At 37.7% G+C, this 23,733-nt stretch overlaps 1 protein-coding gene across 1 annotated transcript in view; it reads left to right on the top strand.

Moving 5' to 3' along the window:
• Positions 1-7,848, top strand: part of LOC131038017 (uncharacterized) — a 42,185-nt gene extending 34,337 nt beyond the window's left edge. The window contains exons 2-4 of the mRNA XM_057970282.2: positions 3,642-5,022; positions 5,127-7,575; positions 7,713-7,848. Coding sequence (XP_057826265.2) covers positions 3,642-5,022; positions 5,127-7,575; positions 7,713-7,730 — 3,848 coding nt within the window. The 3' untranslated portion in view covers positions 7,731-7,848. The remainder of the gene's footprint in view (positions 1-3,641; positions 5,023-5,126; positions 7,576-7,712) is intronic.
• Positions 7,849-23,733: the final 15,885 nt, after the last annotated feature.

The following is a 23,733-nucleotide window of genomic DNA, read 5'->3' as shown; positions in this document are numbered from 1 at the left end:
TTTATTCAGTCTAATGTACTCACCAAGTTGTATCTATGCCATCCATGTCGTCAAGTTGTACTTGACATCTCAAAACCAAAATTTCATTTTACATATGTATATAACAACAATATATATGTAAAAGTGACAAAGAAAAAAAATTATCATAATTAAATTGAATTCTAAGACCTCATCTTGTATTACCATATAACAATAATAAAAGAATTACTACTCACCTAGTATTACAACTTTGATTAGCCAGAAGTTGTAAAATGTAGAAGTTCGATGTCATCCATGTTACATAAAGTTGTACTTGACACCTGAACACCAAATTAATTAACTACATATAAGAATAAAGAAGACATATATACATATAGAAAGTTAAATATAAAAATTTCACACTTGATTAACACAAACTTACATGCATAAATTTGATTCAAAATAATGTACCATCTGCATCCTCTCTCTTCTGCAATGTGTTTATGGTTGCCTCATGCTCTTCCATTGAAAGTGTCCATAATACCTTATTAGCAGGTCTCCCTTTGTGTCTTTCTAATTTGATGTTTGTTGCCATCACCAAATGAGAATAGCGTATAATCTTAGTTTTTGATTGGTTGTCTTCATAAGCTGGTAAGCCATTCCTTCTTGTTAGGTATTTGTGTAGCCATGTGCCAACTACCACAATAGACCCAGCTGGATACTGAAAACCATCATCATCTACTTGATGACATATCAACTTTTTCTTAGGTTCTACACATCTAGCTAGCCAATACTCAATCTTCTCATCATTATCCTGAGATGCAACAACAACATACACATGACTTGGAACTTGTTAGAATTTATAATTTAAATACAATCATAAATTATATGACAATACATAAATAATATAATTTAAAATTATAAACAATAAATTGAATTAAATTACTAGGTTGTATGGCGTCTAAAACACAATCATCATCTTTTGATGCAAATGCATGATCTGGTTCTTCATTTCTTTTAACATCTTGATATTGTGTCTCACTAGGTGTTAAAGATTTCTATTGCCATTCTTCAACCCTTTTCGTATTCTCACATTCTTCCCATTCACCTGCAATACAAAATTGAAAAAAACATGCTAGCTCCCTAGTCCATATAGTCCTAGTGTTAGAATTAGAACTCTTAAATGGATGCCATCTATCTAACCCATTGATCATATCACAATCATATCTTGGAAGGATATTCTCCTCTTCAACTAGCCAAAAGAAACGTCTGATTGTAGAGTTCTGATTTGATCCTATGGATAAAGTTGCACTACACCAAACCACAATTGCACTGGCATTTTTAAATTTAGCTTTTTCCTCAAATTTGAGTTGCTCTCTGCAAAGGGCTCTCTTAATACATGGATTACAAAAATTGAGCTTTACATATGATTTTAAGAAAAATTACCAAACACCCTAGCTAGGCCATGATCTAGAAGATGGCATTTATCTTTTCTATGTTATTTAATTTTATGACAAAAAAGTGTTTGGCACCAGAAGCTTTATCATTGTTTTAAGTGCACAAAGTTTTATGCATTCCCTTAGTATGCCACATGACCTCTTTAACATTAAGCGTGATAGGAATATTTTACTATGAGTTTCTATATTGTGCAGTTCAACTTGAAATAAACTTATTTTTCTCTTTTTTTTGTTGATTCAACCAAAAAAATAAATTGTATTACAACAACCACAAAATTTACTTTGATAATTTTTACTAGAAACTTTTTAGAAACACGTAGTAAGAATAACAAATCCACTTAGCAAGGTACTCAAAGAACGTTATTTTGTAATCCCTCCATTGTAGTCTTATATTCAATTTACCCAATATTTGGTGCTATTTGATAAATTTATCAACTATGTAGGACACATATTTTACTACCACGACTACATATACAAAGTGAAAAACCATAGGGCTTTAGTACATTGACATATGCACTAAATCAACTACACTTGCCATGGAATGACACTACAGGATGTTTCAACTTTTCCAAAGTGGGTGCCTAGGTGAGAGATTCCTCCTTTTTTCTTTCTAATCATCACTTATATGTTTCCACTATTGAAAAATATATTTATCATTTGACATTAACCATAAATAATAAATTATTTTATCTCCTATGCCCTCTTGAACACTTTCCAAGGTATGTGGAGACACATAATAGCTTGCATTTAGCCTTTGTTTAAAATTATTAACCTAACTTAATAGAGAATTGAATAAATACTTTTTGGCCATAGAAGATTGCTTTGATGCCCTAGATACTCCTGCATCAATGAGCAATGTATAAAAGAGTAGAATTGGTTGATTATTTCACTAACTTGTCACATGAATATCAATTATTTACTATTTGATCCACCTTTTTTCAAAACCGCCTATCTTTTTTAACTCACATTTCATTTCTCGAATTTTAATTTCAAAATAACAAATTAGAAAATTTAAAATACACTATTTTTGCAACAAACATTTCCAACCTAACTTTCATTTGTCTCTTTATACTAAACAATCCTTGCCCACCCACATTAAAAAAAAAGAAAAATTTAATTCACTATTTAATTGACTTGTCATGTCAATATCACTTCTTTACTTTCTCCCTTGCTTGCTTTCAAAACTTACCATGTTTTCTTCAAATTTTTAGTAACCTATCACATGATTGACCATTTTTTATGTTAATTCAGAGTTCTTCCCACATAACCCACCCTTTCCCTTTTAACAATATCCTCTATGTTTATGTTTCCCAGCTACCACCCTCTTCATTTCTCCATTTCTTTTTTGTAAACCCTAGAGTAAGTGGGTCGAGCCATTATCATGTACAATATAAGTTAAGCTTTAAGAAAGGAGGAAGAATATAGGGGAAAGGACCCAATAGTTGAGCATGTACCAATTGTTGTGAGGGTTGTTGATACCTTTTGTTCCAAAAATTGAACAAATAAAACCTATTGTTTGAAATGAAAAATATTAATTTTTGTTAGGAAATGTACCAACAGTTGTTAGGAAATGTACCAATAGTTGTTAAGAAATGTACTAATATTGTAAAAAGTAACCAATCAGGTGATGCCATGTCAACTGCACAACTATTGGGGTGTCTTTTGCATGCCTATTGGTCTCACTTTTTTTTGGGCCTGTTTTGGACACCTTGGCAAAAAGCATGCTGATGTGGCATCATATTTGATGATGTGGCCCTGAAACCTTAGTTATAAGCAGGGGACTTGCCAAGTAAGCTGCTATAAAAAAATCGGAGTGATTTGAAATTTCCAAGTAAGATTTTGAGAAACGCGAAATTAAGGTGCACAACAACTGAGTCCTTTCCCTAGTAAGTGGGTCGAGCCATTATCACGTACAAATGGAAAAGGAATGTAAATGTGACCTTCGCAATTCCGAAAACTCTTGTCTTCCCAGGTTTCGTACAATGAGCTGCCACCTAACAGCAGTAAAACGAGGAGCTTCTTGCCTTCACCATAAAGTATATCCGAGCAGTTATTTCAAGAATTCGTTTAAAAAACCTGCACAAAGATTTGACGACTGTTATTTTTGCTCTTTATAAATCTAGGTATTACAAGTATCGTGATCCGGAACACAGATAATTGTCTGGTCCATGTTTGAAATCTGCCCTGTTCTCGCCATACACCATTGATACAAGCATTTTCTTCTAGGGATTGTACTGCGCCGCGTGATTTCCTTAACATTTACCTCTGATCTCCGTTCATTCCCAATGAAGCGAAAGGCAGAAATCGCTTATGCTGTGAAAGAGAAATCAGCTCGAGTGATTTGTGATGAAGAAGGAGAGACGTCTGCTGACGTTCTGTCGCTCCATGTTCAAGATAAGAGTAAAGCTGTGAATGTAATTACGATTGAGAAAGCGTTTTCTCCTAATCTGTTTAGGGTCATGCGTATTGTCCCAGACAAGCAAGATTACAGCTTTGTTGAAAAGGTGCAGCTCCCACAAGATGAAGTTCTGAGCCTCTGTAATAAGCTTGTGCCCTCTTCTGCCACGGCTTCCTCAGGTGAGCCCCCGCGGGTTCGTATCAATTTCAGTGCACTCAATCAACTATGCTTACCGGCGATCGGGTTCTATGGAGACAAGAAAATGCTCATACATATTTTCCGCAAGGAAAGTATAGTGGAAGACTGCGTTCTTGATAAGATGGAAGGAGGACTGTTAGAACCTGGATTATATGTCAGTTTTCCTGAAAAGTCGAGTAGCATGGTTGTTTTCTACTGGCATGAAGGTGAGCATTTTAAACATGCCTCTAGAAAAAACGTGTCTTGCAATTTTATCAGATACCTGGTTGAGCTTTGTGATAGCGTATATGTGTGTGTGAAAGGGAGCTATTCTTTTGAATCTCTGGCTGCCTCTGCAACAAGCGCTTCTTCAAAAGCTACGCGCACACGAAGGATTCAAGTCTCCAGTGTGAAGAATTCGGAGAATGATGTGGAGCTGTTGCCTGGTAACAATTTAAGAATTGACAGAGGAGTGAAGAGTGCAAAGTCTGGAAATGCCAATAATCATGACGGAAATGTGGTGTTCTGCGAAGGGTACCACCGCTTTTGTTTCCTGACAACAGAGGACAGACTTCCTGGGGTTTCTAAGAATAGGCAGGAAGTCTCGATGAAAGCTTCTGCATTTTGCAATATGCTTGAAAGATGGTCGGAAGATTCTAATGTCGATTACTCCAGATTGAGTAACGAGCAATTCATAATTCTCCTGGAAAACTGTCAGCCACAAAAGTTTGAGAACTACAAGAAGTTCATGGAATCTTTCAAGACGAGCAAGTCAGCCATTTACTCTGCACAATTTGAGGAATTCGAGAGATGTTTTCTCAGAGTTATTCAAGAATTCTGTCCGCACGTTCTCCTTTTTGTAAGCAATGAAACAAAACAAGGGAATGCGAACGAGCAGAGTTCGTGCTCTGACATGGACATCGACGCGGACAGATTTGAGCAACTGCATCGAGAACTTTCAATTATTTTAGCAGAGAAGGATAATGTTTGCCATGGAGATCAGAGGGTATTGTTGCTCGGATCAGAAATCATGTTCGTATCTAGTGGCGGTGAGCATTTGGTTAAGTATCCAGCCAAGGAAAGTGGACAACGCCTTTCATCTCTTACGATCAAGAAGTATATGCCGAATGCTCCAGTCAGTGTACCTGCTCCAAAAAGATCAATGGAAAGGCGAAGTTTCTACAACCTAGTAGCGCCAGTAAAGATTTCCCACTATCAGGTGAGATTGTTAAAATTGTTTTCTTTCCTGTTACTCGGAAATCGGGTGCTAAGGAAGTAGTGGAGGGGGAGGTTCATCTTGTTAATAAGAGTTCGTCTCATTCTGCAATCCGTAGTTGGGTAGAAAATATGGTTCCTATTGAATTGAGAAGGCTCGAAAAAAATTTAGTTTTTACTGCTTTCTTGTTGGACCGTGACCAGAGTCTAGGTGTAGGTTTTATGGAAGAGCATTTGTCATTCCAAAACATGCAGAGTCTGCCACCCGAAATCCGAGATCCGTATGTCGAATTCTGTAGCGTCCATCCTGCTCAGTCAATCGATGAGGAGGCCCTCTTATCTCATGACACCCTTAAAACCGTGTGTTGTCAAGTCTATAATGACCATGGAGGCAAGTTTCAGGAGAACATAAAGGAGTTGTGGACTCGTTTGTTTAAGAAAAGGGGAAGTTCTGTCGACAGAGACACAAGACTCAGACAAGATGAGTTTGTGAAAGAATTGAAGAAGAAGATGTCCACGGTAAAGAATGACAGCTTGATGACCAGATATATTGAGGAAGTTAGGAGCACTAGACCTTCGTGGTGGCATTCATATTGGGAGCAAGCGGAGCTGAAGGTGAAGGTGTCAACTGAGGAGAAACATCCGTTCGCCATTGTTTATAAAGCATGTGAACTGACTCCAATGAGAAAAGACATTTCTGAGTTTAATAGCAACAGTGGGCGTTCAATTGTACCAAAATGTGGAGAATCAGTAGAATTAGCAGCCATTAATCCTCAGCATGAAAGATTATTTAAAGTAGTCATCCTGAAGTCAGGAGAGCTCATGGTTTTCATTCACAATTTTAAAGATTCCTCCTTGTATTTGTACCGGTGTCCCAAGATTGGTGTCAACATAAATAATACCAGTCATCCCATTCTAACGTTTAGGAGGGGATTCGATTTGTTGGCTGTCGATGAAGCTACCAGATCTATGGCTCTCTATGAAAAAGATAGGTCAAAGATTGTAATTTTTAGATTTGACGAGTCATTTAGGAATGTCTTTGGGACTGGGGTTGAGGTTAACCTAGAGTCCTATATAGGAAGCAAGAACATTACATGGATGCATTTAATTCCGGGGAAAATGGAACTGCTCATGGTTGATGACACCAACAGAGCAAGGGTGGCTGAAATCCACGAGAAGCCGATGATGAAGCCAAAGCATATTTCTCTTCCTTTGCAGCAGCACTCCTCTTTGAGAGCATGTGTTTCTGCTGACGGCTATTTCTTCCTTGTTTTCAGGCAGTTGCAGCGGCAGGGTGAAGATATTGGTGTTGCGGGTACAGGACATTCATGTCATGAAAACATACTTGAAATTTATGTTTTGGGTGATAGCATGAGCCACTTGAAGACAATCCATTTGAATGCAGGAGAATGCAGTATATCTGATTTGGAACAACTTGGGGCGAAAATTACGATCTTCGGATCACAAAGTCAGCTTTTGCTATATCGCCCTGTAGATGCTCCTGATTTTATCCTTTCCTATGTCCTGAAAACCGCTTTAGCTAAAGAAGCTGTGCAGTTGCATCAAGTAGATCAGATTAAAGCTCCCGACGATGAAACAGAAATCGCTGGGGCGTGCCCCTATTTGGGTTACATCTATCACATTTTTGACAAGTTTGCAACAACACCCAAGTTGTTTCCACATGCTAAGAAGTGCATTACATTCAAAGTGGTACTGGAAAGTAGTAGATCAGATCGCTGCAATGGTCAGGGATGTCTCACCTATTTAGAAGCTCTTATTAGACAACTCAAGGCTGGAAAAGATAAAGACTTTTCAGGCATGGAGATTCAATTTGAAGTGAATAATGTAGAGAATTGCTCAGTTTCAGCTGCAGCAGAGCAGCAGAAACATGTGAAAATGGGAATGTGGGTTGGGAAGCTTGTTTGCCTCGTTCCTATCCAAATAGCTCGTGCAGAAAACAATGCAATGGTAGCTCTTAAGGATGGACTTCAAATACCGCCTGATGTTAGTTATGTGAACAGTGTATCACTTGCTTACTCTATACGCTTTGGGTTCTATGATGCTGTTCTTAGCAGTTGGAAAGGCAAGATTAAGGTGATATCTTCCATGGGAAAGCAAAGTAGCGGAAAGTCATATTTGTTAAATCATCTGTCAGGGTCACTTCTTGATGTTGCAGGTGGCAGGTGCACAGGAGGAGTGTGGATGACCCTTGCAACGGGCGAAGATGGAGATGACAGCAGGGAAAGCAGGTGCTTGTATGTGCTCTTGGACTTCGAGGGCCTCGGCAGTTTTGAGAGAAGTGAACAAGAGGATATGCTTCTCTCTGTTCTCAATGCCGCTGTCAGCAACATCACAATATTCAACAAAAAGGTGCGTCATTTATCTCCAACCGCTAACTTTTCCACTGTTTTTGTTGAAATCTTTGTCATCTAGAAAGGGTAACTCAGTTTACATGAAGTATATCACATGAATAACACGTTACTCTAAATCTTCGTTTGGTATTACAGGATTTTCACTTTGGATAAGGACACACAATCCGCTTTCAGCCGGTTCCAGAGTGGGATCAATCTACTCAAGCAGGACAAAATGTTATTTAAAGGTCTATTTTACATTGCCATCAAGGATGTGGACACATCCGATGTAGAAGACCTTATGCAAGAATTTCACGAGAAGATTTCTCAAATATGCAGCAAATCCCAAGACAATTTCATTTTAAAAATGTACGACGGAAAGGTCGAGATTGCTGCTATGGCTCCTTATAATAGATCTGAGTACTATACAGAGAGCTTAAGTGAGCTGGCAGCAACGGTGACAGAACGAATCAAAGTTTGCTATGATAGTGGATTCACCTTCTTGAGGGATCTGAAGCTTATTATAGCTCAAATTGCAGCCAAAGACTGGACTTCTATTGACAGCAAGCGAGTTGCTGTGGCAGTTGATATGCTGAGAAGAAATCTTACTTCTGCGGTCCATACGGGTTGCCTTTCTGTGACAAATACAAATGAAGAATTAAGGGTTTTGGATAATTTTGACACACGGGAAGAAGTTCCTGATTTTCCTGTTGTTGTCGGGGATTCTTCATGGAACATAAGAGATACAGGATTGTATCTCTCACCCTGTACAGAGTCAGAAACTCCAGTTACTATATGAGATGTTTTTTCTCAAATCAGGTCGAATCTGGAGATGTTTTTACCCAGGAATTGTAGCAACGGGGAGGATTGGCATTCTTCCTTTGAGAGCTTTTTGGAGGCACTTGCATGCAGAAGGCATGCCAGAGTTCAACAGTGGATAAGTTCAAACACCATAGATTTCTCTGATAATGATGAGGTGCAAAGATTGCAGCTAGAGGCTGATGTAGCTCTTGGCAAAGTAAAGCAAGGTCTAATAGTTTGTGGATGCAAATGCTCTGTTTGCTTCTGGAGGTGTGTGATGGAGAAAGGCCATTGTGATCAACATTCTTGCATGGGGAGTCATTCGTGTAAAGAAACTTGCAGTTATTGTGCTCGAGAAGGGGACAGTTCAAGCTTATGCGGGGATTTAGCAGGGCACGAAGGAAATCATAATTGCAAAAAGCAAAATCATACATGTGGTGAGAGCTGTTACTTATTTGAGATGTCTTCAAATTGTAACGACCGATGTTCTTTGGGCCCAGGGCACCTTGGTCAGCACAAGTGCAATTCTCCTCAACATATGTGCAGCTCAAAATGTTCTCTTCCGAGCTGCAACAATCCGTGTGCTATGGCAATTGAATCAACCCATGCACCGCATCAGTGCCATGAGAGATACTGTCAGAGAAAATGCACGGTAAATGGGTGCAGCAGGACATGTGGGGTTAAAGATCATTTCCATGATTTGGATCAAAATGCAGAGCATTTGTGTGGAAATGAGCACGCCTGCACCCATGAATGCGAGATGCCGGGAATATGCGAAATCTTCACTGAGCTTGTCAAACAAACCCGGGTTTTTCAGGGCCAAAGGGGATGTTTTGAGTATGAACTTGTGTCGGAACAAAAAGGCCTACGCAAATGCTGTTGCATTCCCATTCCTCCCTACGAAAGAAACCATCAAGGTCCTCATGTTCACACAAAAAGAGAAGATTCTGTGCACTATTGCGATACCAGATGCCAATCTTGTGATTACTTCTGCCAGCTCCCAATAGATCACTCAGGCTTCCACGATACAGTGCATGGCAATATGAAAAATGTAATATTCATTTCAGAAGGCGAAGATATTGATATTCAAGACCGCAAGTATAAATGGGGAGAGATAGGGGAAGCAGAAATGTGTAACATGTATTGCAAGAAACAGGGTAGAGGACACATTCATTTGGTTCCTTGTCCTGGCTCCAGCAAATGCACCGGCAACCTCTATGATGGTTCGAGGCATGAAACTGTGACATATGGACCTGATGTGGATTCTCCCAAAGATGAGATGACTCATGAGACTTACTGGCAATATGTGAGGTTTGTCGACCCTTGCACAGAAAAAGAAAGGGAAGAGTTTGACAGATGTAATCACTATTGTAAATCTGAGGAGCATGAAACAGAGTCAGGTGCTTTTGATAAATCATATTGCACTGAAAAACTCTGGCATCCACCTATCAAGAGCGCTGGACAGAATTTGAGCTCTGGAGGGTATTTAACTGATGATGGCCATCATTTTGGCTGTGATCATTCTACTAATGTCCCTCATCATGTAATATTTACTATTGACAGATCAGGTTCCATGGGTTCCCGAGATGCTAGTCCCACTCTGGCAACGTTTAAGAAGCATAGATGTAGGCTTGGATGCGTATATGAGGCTATTCTGAGATTTATACAAGCCCGGCTCAGAACAATTTCTGATGATTCTATATCTGTGGTTCTGTTTGATGCCAGCGCCGATATAGCTGTAGAGATGGAGGACATGGGGGAAGCTGTTGTTGATCGCCTTGTTGAGTACTACCCAGGTGGAGGAACTATCTATTCATCAGGTTTAGATGCTGCAGAGAAAATATTGATGAAAGGAGCCCGACACCACTCTGTGAACATGAAAAAACCCGTAGTCATCTTCCTGAGTGATGGGGGAAACAATGGTGGAGGAGATCCCCTGTATTATGTGGACAAAATGAAAAGAGCAGATCCTAGAATGATACTTCATACAATCATGTTCGGAATGAATCCGACAATGAATATCCTGATTGAAATGGCGAGGAAAGGAGGCGGAAACTTCGAGCAAACATTAGATGAGATTCAGCTGGCTCGTAGCTTTGAGAATCTGGCCGAAAGTCTGAAACCCCAGGTTGCGGCGTTGATGTAATAGGGCGTCCCCTGCCTTCTCTGCTTTTTAAAATTTAGTTTTGTGTTAGAATTGTGTTATTCCCATGTTTTGAAATCTGATGTTCTGTTAGTTTTATAAAAAATTGCTTGCCTATGCACTGGTTAAGAGCGCCCATGCGTCATCGCTGCACTAAATTCATCCAACACTATTATTATTTGGTGGCCCTTCAAATTATTATTTGAATTTCTCTTCCCATTTGATTTTCTTTTAGTTAATTTGATTCTTTAATTGTGAAGTTTTAGCCAATCTAAATAATTTTTCTAGTAGAGTAAGAGTTTCATTTTCATTTTAAATAGGAGATAAAAAGGAGGACAAAATAATTTTGTAATTTTAAGAAGATAAATAATTGAAAACTTTTTATATTAATGTAAGAGAAGAGTAAATATAAAATAGTGTTTAAAATTATTTAAAAAGTATTTTAGGTAAACATCTTTATTATAATTATTTTTATTTATTTTTAGAAAAAAATTAAACATTCACAATTTTATTCAAATGTATTTTAGCAACAAGTCAATATGATTATAATACGAATCAAGGTTCAAGCTTCCATAAGATATTACAACAATATTCTTATCTAGAGTGTTTTTGAGAGAGTATTGATATTTAGAGTTCACATAATGAAAACTCCATATCAAGCACCAAATTAACTAGAGATCAAACCAAAAACCAAGCATAATTTTTCAAAATCATGAATCAAACTTATGAACAAAAAATGATGCCCACAACTAAATTATTAATTTCAATGCAGTTATTTACAAATAGAGTATTAATTTCAAGATGTTATTTTTAGCTTATTCTTACATCTACTATAACTTATCATAACATGGCACTTCTTTGTAAATGATGCTCAATTCTCAATTCAATGTGCAAGATATATTCTAGTTATATTTTCTTAATCTATGTATTATCCATTTATATGATGAATCTGATAATGTATGGCAGGTGAGAGGAGCATTTATTAATTTCTATGTCCTATCTCACGATTGCCACTCAATATAAGTATATAACAAATGGGGCACGGTCAAGCAATGCCTTGATCGGTCATGACCGATCAAGACATTACTTGATCGTGCCTTTTTGTTTATACTAACTGTAGTCACATAGATCTGTCCACTTAATTAAATGAATATTTAGTATTTATTTGATTATTTAACCATCAATCAATAATTAATTAAATTAATATTTAATTAATTCATCTTAATCCTCTTCTCCTATTAATTAAATAAATTATTCAATTTATTTGATTTAATTCACTTAACCAAATTCAGACCATTAATTAAATAAATAAATCATATTTGTTTAATTAAATCTTCTCTCACATTTAAATAAATTAATATTTATTTAAATCTCCCAAAATCCCATCTCTCACATTTAAATAAATTAACATTTATTTAAATCACCTTTATCTTCCACCCACTTGTATTTTCCTACAAATGCAAGTGGCACAACTATTTTAAATAAATTATTTATTTAAAATCCTATTTATCCTCAACCACTTGAAACCTTTAATGGTTTCCCTTAGAGTCTTCAAACTTAATGGCTTCCTTCTTAAAGTCTTCTTAGACTTTAATGGTTTCCCTTAAAGTTTTCAAACTTAATGGCTTCATTCTAGAGTCTTCTTAAGCCTTTAATGGTTTTCCTCAAAGTCTTCAAGCATTTAAATGCTTTATCTTCCTTTTTCTCATGTAAATAAATTAATATTTATTTAAATCCAAAATTCACATTCACATTTAAATAAATTAATATTTATTTAAATATCTATCAAAATCCAAATTACACCATTTAATTGAAATAAATCATTTGATTTTAATTGAAAATCCCAAAATTCCTCCCACTTGCATTCTCCTACAAAATCCACTTGCATGCCTAAATCCCTTCTAGATTCTTCTAACTCCTTCTAATTAGCCTAATTCACCCCCTAAATATTGTCACATTCCTAAGCAACTTGGAGTCACTTCTCAAAGCCCTCAAAGTCTTTGAAAGGCATTTAAGGCTTTAAGTCTTCAAATTGTTAACCTCTAAAGTCTTCCAAACCATTAAAGGCTCTTACATAACCATTTATGGTTAACTCACCTTTTACCTTTGGTTAGAGACTTTCCGCTAACTTAACCATCCTTTTGACTCATAGGTCTCTTCAAAGCATTTATTTATTTGACTAAGGTAACCATTTAACCCTTGTACATTCATTTATCCCTTGGATAAAAGGAATATCCATTAACCTAACCTTAACCCAACCCCCTAGGGTAACCATCATGTCCCCTCAAACATTTAATGCTCCTTATCTCTCCGCTCAAGCCTCCTCATGGTGACACTTGTCAACATGGGATTGGGTTGAAAGTCTCACATGGATTGAATATATTTCAATCCTAGCCCTTGTTAAGATTTCTCAATCTTAACCCTTCATTTCCCCATTTATTCTATAAATAGAACCCTTCTCCTCAAGCAAAGGAGGAAGCATTAGAGTATTGTTGTTATATTAGTGTTAGCATAGAGTATTCTTCATAGCATCACTATCTAAACTTGCATAGCATTTTCTTATCATATTCAACCATCTTGAATCTCCATATGGCATCCATGGCTAGTGCTAAAAGCTGAGAGCTACACTCATGTGGAACTTGGAGAGGAGAGGAACAAGGGAGGAGCAACTATGAGCATCTTGATTAGCATTTGGAGGAGTATAGTTTATCTATTCTATGTTTGTATGTTTTCTATTTCATGCTTAGTATCTCTCTTGATATGCCTATTTAGGATAATCTTTTGTTGCTAACACTAACGTTTGTTTCTTGTGCTCTTGTGTGTGTTGCCATCAAGCAGATTTTCTAATCCTTTTTGCAGAGCATCATTTGGTGAATCCGACATGAATCAAAGAGCAATCATTTTGAAGACTACTAACTTTTGAATGTTTTAATTGACACACAAGTCATTCTCTTGCTCTTTTGTTCTCAATTTAGCGCCTTCACAAATTGATACTTTAGCGCTATTGTCTATACTGTTGCTCTTTCATGTTAAATAGTGCTTATGTTTTCACACAGACGAGCTATTGTAACAGAGAGTTGTAAGAAAATTCCTTGTAACTGAAAACCAAAAATTTTAGGCTTGTAGAAGCCCACCAAAACATGCAGATTTTTCTAACTAATTATCCTTTGTGCAGGTTTTAAGTAACCCCTACAATAGGATTTTTTTTAGCAATTTTAACTTAGGAAATAAATTTGTTCATATTGCTAACTTTGTCTTTCAAGTTAGGATAAAATAAATTCATTTTCCTTTTGGGTTAAAATCAACTACACTTTCATTTGGAGTTTTAAAAAGAACCACATCTTTCGTTTAGAGCTCTAAAAAGAATCACACTTGTTCAAAGTTAAAAAGAATCACAAAAACAAACACACAAAATTATTTTTTGCAAAGTTAGGAACAAATTCTTTTGGTTCTTAAAATCAACAAGGCAAATTTTATTTCTTACATAAAACTAAAATTCACAATCAACACTTCATTTTGTGCAAGTTAAAAAGAATCCCCAATTTGTCAAAGTTGTTCTCAAATTGATTTACTTCAAGCAAAATGTGCTCTTAATTCAATTGACCAATTGACCAAGATTTCCAATTCCTAGATTACAACACGTTTTTCCATTCAAGGATAAAAAGAACACCATGACTGTTGGAGCAACATCCCCAATTAGATAGAACATCATTGCAATGACAAGTTAAAAAGAACAAGTGTATTTCATGTTTGGCACACTTGTGCAAAAAGAGTTTGTTGAGTGGTCCTACTTCTAACACACATTATCCTCTCCCTTGGCTTTTGTGGTCCTAGGTGCAAGAGAAAAGTGTTAGTAATACTCAAGTTTTATCTTTTTAAAAGAGGTCTGCCAAGAGATCGATCACTCTTAGGAACGACCTTGCGTGGTAAATCCTTCGAGCCGCTATAGAAATCAGGTGATAGCGAAAGTTGTAGCCTTGGGTATAGTTGTTCCTACAGTGTAACTTGTTGAAAGGACAAACGAGCCCCACCACAAGTTACAAGGCTCTTAAGTGAGTCACTGCAGAATGAACTTATATCGAAAAATATCAAAAATTACTAAACACCTTTAAGTAGTAGCCCACCCATTCTATTGATTGAGGATATTTGTGATAAATTCAGTGCAAGAGCATAGAAGGTTTTGCTCCCAAGACACTCACCATACATATTTCCTTGAGTAGAAACATAGTTTTTTGAAAGGTTACTTGTAGCCTGGTAAAAGTGGTGACTCCCTCATCATAGGGATCATCTATTTGTTATGCTCGTGCAAGAATTAGTATATCACATCCTTACCTGCCATAACAGGATTCATAAGGTATGTAGTACCAAAGTCGAAGAAATATCAAGATGTGGGATGAACTTATCGCAACTGGCCATTTGACCTTAGGGATAAAGAGTGTTTGAAGTGTTTTTGTTTTGAGTCAAGACTAGTGTAAATTGAGCCGACTTCAGGCTCTGGAAAACACCTAAAATATATTTAAAGGAAAGGGTCATAAAAATTCCAATGATTGGGTTGATCTAGACCCATACTTATTTGTGCCTTTTTGAGGCAACATTCTTGTGTTTGTGTGCTTGCTTTATTTTCTTGTCAAAGAAAAATCAAAAATCAATTCCAAAACAAGTATTCATCCAACACAAACATTTCTCAAAAACCAACAAAGATAAAAAACAAGTGCAATAGCAAAAGTATAAAACTATATGATCGTTCTTCACATCTTGAGAAAGAAGAATCTTCATCAACATATCAACTTGAAGAGAAGACCATTAAGCTCAAAGGCTTTCATAAAAAGGAAGAAATTCTTCTATCTTAATAGACAGATAGTTGTCTCTCAAAGCACCTTCTTACATCACATGCATCTATACCTTCAAGGAAAATCAAATGAGTTTGATCAAGAGTCATTAAACCACAGAGCCTTTGCTCAATATAGAGCTTTGAGTTATCACAAAAACAAGGGAGGCAAGATCAATCCTACCTTCTTTCCAGACATTTGTATCACATATAACTCAGCTAGGGAAGAATCACCAACCTTTGAACAAGAAGAAGAGTTTGTTCCTTTTGTAACACAAAGTTTCTATTGAAGTTAAACATTTCATCCATTCTCATATTCACACATCATAAAATCCATTCCAACTCTCAAAACATCAAGAAGTTTTTGTCCTAAGTTCTATTTCGATATTGCTTGAATCAAACACAACACATCACTTTTAGAGTGTCTCTACATCTAGGATAAACTCATCCTAAGAGGCATTTCTACACAGGTTAAAACTAGTCTATGAGTGAATCCTCTCATTACTAGGTAGTTGGGTCTATAACACATCTCAAATCTCTCTAAGCCTTATCACATCAAACTTTGTCAATCAAACACAACAAGCAAATCAAGAAAGAACGTTTGGTAGCATCTACCTTTAGTGCTAGAGATTCATATGCAAAACACCCCACCAAACATCAATCTCTCATTTCATCAACAAATCATCATCATTTTCACTCAACTTCAACAAAAAATTGTAAACAAAATGGCTCAAACCAAATCTAGAACAAGACAAATAAAAATTGAAGAAGAAGAGGAAGACAATATCAATGAATTCCAAGAAGCCCTAGGAGGAAACGTAAATGATGAAAATCCAAGTACTCCTACTCCTGCGGCAATAGAAAGGGCACAACACAACCCTCTCTTTAATAGATTGTTTGATGAAATACTCAGGAGCAATGCTAATGCTCACTTTTTAAGACTTGCTCAAGAAGGAGCCAAACTACCCTCTGACTTTGGTATTGCACAACTAAGGCAAGCATCAGAACGACAAAGTTGTAATGAGGAAGAAAGAGGTCGAGATCACATCAGATACAACCTTCATCAAGGTAATCCACTACCTCCTCCTCCAAATGAAATAGAAATGATGTGGCAACAAGTTGAAAATCTCACCCAACAACTTCATAGTGGTGTGAAAACTAATCAATTTTCACTCAATGACATTTGTCCCTATCCCTTTGATAGGAATCTTCATATGCCACCTTTTCCATGAGGGTTTGAAACACCCAAGTTCAAAAAGTATAGAGGAAAAGGAGATCCTCATGATCATGTTAGAGAATTCCATTCAGCTTGCCTCAAAGTGGCATACGAGGATACATACCTAACGTGCCTTTTTCCCCAAAGCTTGGGAGGAACAACCACATCATGGTTTTCTTGATTACCAGGTGGCATTAGGATATTTGAAGAACTCATCTAGAAGTTCCTGGCACATTACTCACACAACATTTAACGTGATATCACCATGGCTGATCTATGTAACACTAAACAAAAACCAAGTGAACTATTTTCAGTCTTTCTGCAACGATAGCGTCAAATGTCTAGCAGACGTTCTCTTCAGTTACCTGAACAAGAACTAGTGGAAATATTTATTTTCAACTTAAACGAAGAAATAAAATTTCACCTAGACGTAAAAGACACAGATTCTTTCAATGACATGATCACCAAAGGCTTAAAATGTGAGCAAGCTCTCATCAAGAAAGGACTTACCAAAATATACAATGAGCCAAAGGACAACCCTCATCCACACTTCAATAGTGACAAGCCTAACTTTTGGAACAAAAATAAAAACATCGTCAATGACAGGGTTGTGGATGCATGAACTATAAAAAGTGCACAACCTGTGGTTCGATTTGCAGGACAAAACCCCCCACCCAAGAATAACACAGTTGCTCCTCTAAATCAAGGCCACAACAAATCTCAAGAAGAACCTAGACAACATCAACAAAATTTTAAACCGAAGTGAACATACAGTCCCTTAAGGGAACCCATCAAAACAGTGTTACACCAATTGGTTTCTCAAAATCTGTGACCTTACCCAAAACATAAAATTACGAACCTCAAGTCAAACCTTCATGGTGGAGGGATACTGAACATTGCGATTTCCATCAAGGAAAAGGGAATAAGACAAGAAATTATCACAGATTGAAAGATCTTATTCAAGATCTTATTGACCGAGGTGATATCGAAATCGAAGGACACGACCCAAAGACAACAAACAATGATCATCTAATGTTCAAAAATCCACTTCCATCACAAGATCAAAGAGGTCCTTCCACTTCAAGGAGAAACATAGATACCACTGATTATATGTGAGGCACGTATAATTACATTGTGAATCATTTGTATGATGCCAGTGAACAAATTGCAACTATTACCATCAAAAATCCCATTTCCAACTGCAATGTTGTTACACGTCATAGCAAGATTACCATAAAAGCAACTCCACAAGGTACCACATCTATCCCAAAGCAGTATAACCTTGTGGACCAATTAGATAAAACTCCCGCACTAATATCTATCTTAGAGCTATTGCACCTATCTCCATCTCATAAAAAAATCTTGGATCAAGCTCTCTAAGTGGCGTCAGTCCTTGCAAACCTAAATACAGATCAGTTCCAAGCCATGGTCAGAAATCTAAGGTCATCACCTTGTCTCACTTTTTCTGAAAGTGACAACACATCCTTCCAACAACCTCATAACACCTCACTCCACATTGAAGGGTTTATCAACCAGCATAGGATTAAGCGAGTCTTGATAGATAATGGAGCAGGCCTGAATATTTGTACACTACAATTAGTCACTGCATTGGGATATGCAATTGAATCAATGGATTCCTGCAAGAAGATCACAATCAAAGCTTATGATGATGCAAAGCGTTCATCCAAAGGAACTATTGTACTACCAATCCGAGTGGGCCTCGTGGTGAAACACATCATATGTCAGGTTCTGGACCTTCCTCTACCATACAACTTGTTGTTGGGGAGACCTTGGATACACACCATGCAAGTCATTTCATCCACCTACCATTAGTGTATCAAGTTGATAACTCAATGATGAACCACTAGTACCAAACTGGTACTGAGAGGGGGGGTGAATCAGTACAAACATAAATACAATCCAAAACCGGTTTGACAACAAATACTCCAAACAACTGGCAAATAGGAATACCTATTAAACACAGACTGCAACTGGTAAAGCCAAGAGTGTTTAAAACAAGCATTGGCTGGTTGAACACTTAGCTTTTCATTTAACTCAAAACAAAACTACCATTTCACCCTCATGCATGAACAGGTAAACTATCCTCTGATTGTCACAATAGTTAGTTCAGTATGCTTTATAGACAACCATAAAACATAGAACCATCATATTCTCAACAGGTAGTAACAAAGCATCACAAGATAAAAGCATCAAACATGACACACATATTTTTCACATGGAAACCCAACTGGGAAAAACCATAGGTGGGATGAATACCCACAAGTTGCTTTTGAACTCTTTTGAAGTCTGCTCTGTTAGGAGCCTTGTCCGGTTAAAGACATTACAATAGGTTCTGCTAGGAACCGATCTTGTTAGGGATCACCCAGTTAAGGGATAGCTATAATACCCGGTTAAGGGTTAAACCCGGTAGGGTCACCTTGTTAGAGGATTTCAAGAACTCAATAGCTAAAGGATCTCCAGAGCTCTATAGCTTCTCAGAACTCATTAACCTCGAGTTACCTAGTTAAGGGATTTGAATCAAGCCTGTTAAGACCACCTTGTTAGGGGATTTTGCATCAAACCAGTTAAGGCTACCCTATTAGGGGATTTTACAACTGTTGAAGTGGTTAGAGATCAACAGGAATTACAATGATATGTTAACAACACTCAATGCTAATGTAGATCCGTTTAGGCTCCTCTTCTCCTTCTGCACATTCACTTTGCAGGTATCTCTTCTCTCTTTTGGTCTGGCAAGAATCACGTATCACTTCCCTTGGATACACATTCACAATTTTTGCCAACAACCTTAGAAAGAAACACAACATCGACCTTATAGGAAACAGACAGGTCGGTAGCAAAAACCCTAAACCCTAAACCTAATAGGTTAAGCAATTCAAGCAGTTAAATCCTGACCATTGAATCATACTGCACTAAATGCAACAATCTTGAATCGATCTCAAGACATTCTCCATCGTCCATTTTCCACCGATTTCATGGCCACTGATAACCCATCACACATTATCACCATTTGATAGACTTCGCACATTCTTGAGGTAGATAGGAATAGTCTTCTTTATGCAAGATCCTTCACGCACATAGAGCTTACGTGGCAACATGATTTGTCCTTCATTATACTGCTAACTCATCACATGAAGATCACCGATTGAGCCACACAGACTTGAGGTACTCCAACCAGAAATCCTGAAGTGGAAGCTACCTACCAACCGGTCATCATACAATGCTTCCATGTGCCAGTTCCCATAACTATATGCTAGTTCATCTTAACATGTTGGTTCTCCTTGAACAAATATACTACTTCACTTTGGCATATAAACCGGTTCATACATATGCCAGTTCCCTCTTCTCACATATCACATATGCTGGTTCACTTCATAACACATATTGACATCAATGACAACATACAACGTCATTATGTCTTCATGCCAGTTCACATAATGCCAACACAAGTTCCCACATAATGGTGTAGAAATCATGATCCTGGGCAATGCAAACCCCTTTGCATATTGTCATAACATAAGTCATCAACTAGAGATTACCGTTCCCAAAAATAGAGAAGCCATCTCCTCCACGTCATACGTAAGTCCAACCTCTCTTTCCAGTTCAAATACCACTATACCCAAGCAAGAGAAGCTCAAGATGAAAATAGCTAAAGAAGGTCCTAGAGAGTGCAATCTAAGCCAACTCTTTTGTGTTGGAAAAATGCCCACTTCTCCTAGAATACATGGCAAACCTCAACAGATACTTCAAGCACCACTAATCAAGCCAGCATGTACTTTGACATCGTTCATCCTTGGAAAGAGTCAAGAAGAAGAAACCATAGATGAAGACTTAGTAGAATGGATCTATAAAGATCCTATCACCACCAAAATTCTACAAGCTAAGCTTCCCACAGATCAACATGGAAAAGGCCTTCTCATTGTGCAAAGAATGGGATATGATGGTCAAAGTGCTTTAGGGCATTATAAGCAAGGGCGACATGAGTCGCTGCAGCCGGAATTAAAACCCAAAGATAACACAGGCTTAGGCTTTCAAAAGGAGATCCTTCCTAAGCTCATATTTAAAGGGAAACCCAGCAAACCTCTATATCAACCTACTACAAAGAGGTTGCCTTTGATTATAAAAGAAGCACCCAAAACCATAGCAATTACCCCATTGAGGCTAAAAATCCCAACAATACCATCCACAACACCAATCATCCCATCAATAAAACCAACAACCCCATCAACAACAACAATTGCATCAATAGCACCATTATTAGTATCAAAACCCCTAGCTATATCGACAACATCGACAATTCCATCAGAAGCAATAGATTCAATAACACCAATACTCCTTGTATCGGATTCATTGATCCCCATAATCCTTTCTACAACACCGATCATTTCATCTACAAAGGTTCATCAGCCGATTACACCTATAGTATTTAACTCAAAGGATACCACAATATGGTTTAGTAATCGACTATTGGAAAGTGACTCGAAGACTGACTCGCATGAGTGGGAATTTGATTCAGTCTAGCTTAATACTTCAGATGAGGAAGATACATCACTACCTCCACCCCGCAAAGATATCCCTGTTTATAGAGAAGCACAGATAAAGACCTCTTGGGTTCCTGAGCTGGAAACTTCTTCCCCAGACACTACATCACATCCTACACCTGATTTTGACAGGGAGAGTACCATCAACGACCTTCACCACAACGTCTTAACCCTCACTGATACATCTCACGAACTTAACCTAATAGATGAGGTAATGCTCATTATCCATCCTAAACTCATTGAATGGAACCAACCTAATCCCCCATGTCTTGACCATTTCCAAAACGATGAGGCGATCATTGACTTTTTGGAACTATAGGATAACATACCAAGTGGGGATCACAAAGCTGGATTTGCCATAGAACTTAATAGCGCAGCATACTTTGGGGCGGATGCCAAACCTTTCAGCTGTAAAAATATAACAATTAAACATGGATTTTCTAGTGAAAACCACACTGTGACACTGTTTGATCCCACAACATTAAAAAGAAAGAGCGTATCCAATGGTGAAAACCTCTCTGAGGCACCTGAGGATGAAAGATTTGACATTCTCTCCTCTAGTACATAGCAGGAACGATTAACGATTCTCATCGAAGAAACCAAAGAATACAATGTGGGGACTCCTGAAACTCCTCACCACATACATCTAGCATCTCTTTTGACTCCAGAGGAACAACCTAAGTTTGTCGAATTCTTCCTGAAGCATCAGATTAACTTCGCATGGTCATATGAAAACATGCCTGGTCTTGATCCGGATTTAGTCATGCATCACCTCACCATAGAAGAGGGAGCTAAGCTTGTTAAGAAGAAGCTTCACAAGATGCAGCCTCAGATTGCAGTACTAGTCAAAGCAGAACTTAAGAAACTCCTAGATGTTGGTTTTATTAGACCAATTGATTATGTAGATTAGATCTCCAATATTGTGTCTGTTGGCAAACCAAATGGGGGCATCTGTATCTATACGGATTTTAGAGATCTGAACAAGGCATGTCCTAAAGATGACTTCCCCCTACCAAAAATCAACATAATAGTGGACCTAATAGCAGGACATGCCATGCTTTCACTCATGGATGGCTTTTCAGGGTACAATCAGATAAATATCACACTAGAGGATCAACATAAGACAACCTTTACATGTCGATGGGACACATACTACTGGAATGTAATGCCTTTTGGTCTCAAGAATACAGGAGCGACCTATCAAAGGGTAATGACTACTATCTTCCATGATATGATGCATACCATAATGGAAGATTATGTTGATGACTTACTAGCAAAATCACTCACAAGAGAAGGTCATTTGGACATATTAGAGAAAATATTTGATAGACTAGAACAATATCATGTTCGACTCAACCCAAAGAAATGTGGCTTTGGAGTAACCTCAGGGAAACTTCTAGGATACATTGTCTCGAGCAAAGGCATTTAGGTCAATCCAGCAAAGGTCAAAGCAATCATGGACATGCCACCTCCAAAGAACATTAGTCAACTAAGGACATTACAAGGGTAGCTACAGTCCATCTGAAGATTCATTTCACAACTGGCAGATAAGTGTCATCCTTTTACACACCTACTACACAAGAACATCCGCTTTCAATGGGATACCAAATGCTAGCAAGCATTCCAGACACTTAAAGATTATCTCATGAATACACCATTGTTGATCCCACCGGATCCAAATAAGCCTCTATTGCTCTATATTTCAGAGACTAATACAACATTAGAGTGCTATTGGCTCAACACAATGCAAAAGGCAAAGAGTGTGTCGTTTACTACATCTCTCGCACACTAGTTGGCTATGAACTCAATTACACACCTATTGAGCGAGCTTGCCTAGTAGTAATCTTGGCAGCCACTAAATTGAGGCACTATCTGTTAACACACAAGGTACAACTCATTGCAAAGATCGATCTGCTCAAGTACTTACTCAGCAAAGAAACATTGACTGGTCACTTGGCCAAATGGGTGATGATTCTTAGTGAATTTGACATCGAGTATGTGGACTGTAAGGCTATCAAATGACAAGTTATTGCAGATCAGTTGGCCAATGCACCACTCATAGGCGATCATCCTCTCATTTCCACTTTTCTAGATGAAGAGATATTCATGATCACAGTAGCACAACCATGGAAACTATACTTTGATGGTTCATAGACTAGGCATGGCTCGGGGGCAGGCATTCTTTTTATCACACCTCAAGGTGACAACATCCCGAAGTCTTATAGGCTCACATTTCCATGCACTAACAACATAGTTGAATATGAGGCCTTGATCACAGGACTCAGGCTAGCCATACAATGGAAGTTACAAGAACTGCAAGTATATGGCGACTCCCAACTAGTCATTCGACAAGCAATTGATGAATATCAAACCAAGGATGACAAACTCATGCTGTACAAGCAAATGGTGGATAGTCTAAAGGCATCATTTATAGCTATCACCTTTGAGCAGATACCAAGAGATCAGAATTGAGCTGCTGACGCTATGGCTACTATTGCATCTCTCCTAGATCTTCCAAAAAATTCAACATGCTATGAGTTCTTGGTCGAACAGCTTTGGATTCCTGCTTATGATATCTCTGAATCCAAGATGATATGTCACCTTGTCAGTTCTAAATCCCCACGGTACGG

The sequence above is a fragment of the Cryptomeria japonica genome, chromosome 7 (genome assembly GCF_030272615.1).
Source record: "Cryptomeria japonica chromosome 7, Sugi_1.0, whole genome shotgun sequence".
Taxonomy (NCBI): domain Eukaryota; kingdom Viridiplantae; phylum Streptophyta; class Pinopsida; order Cupressales; family Cupressaceae; genus Cryptomeria; species Cryptomeria japonica.
The sequence above is the reverse complement of the archived record's forward strand: the minus strand, read 5'-3'. Positions and strand labels throughout refer to the sequence as shown.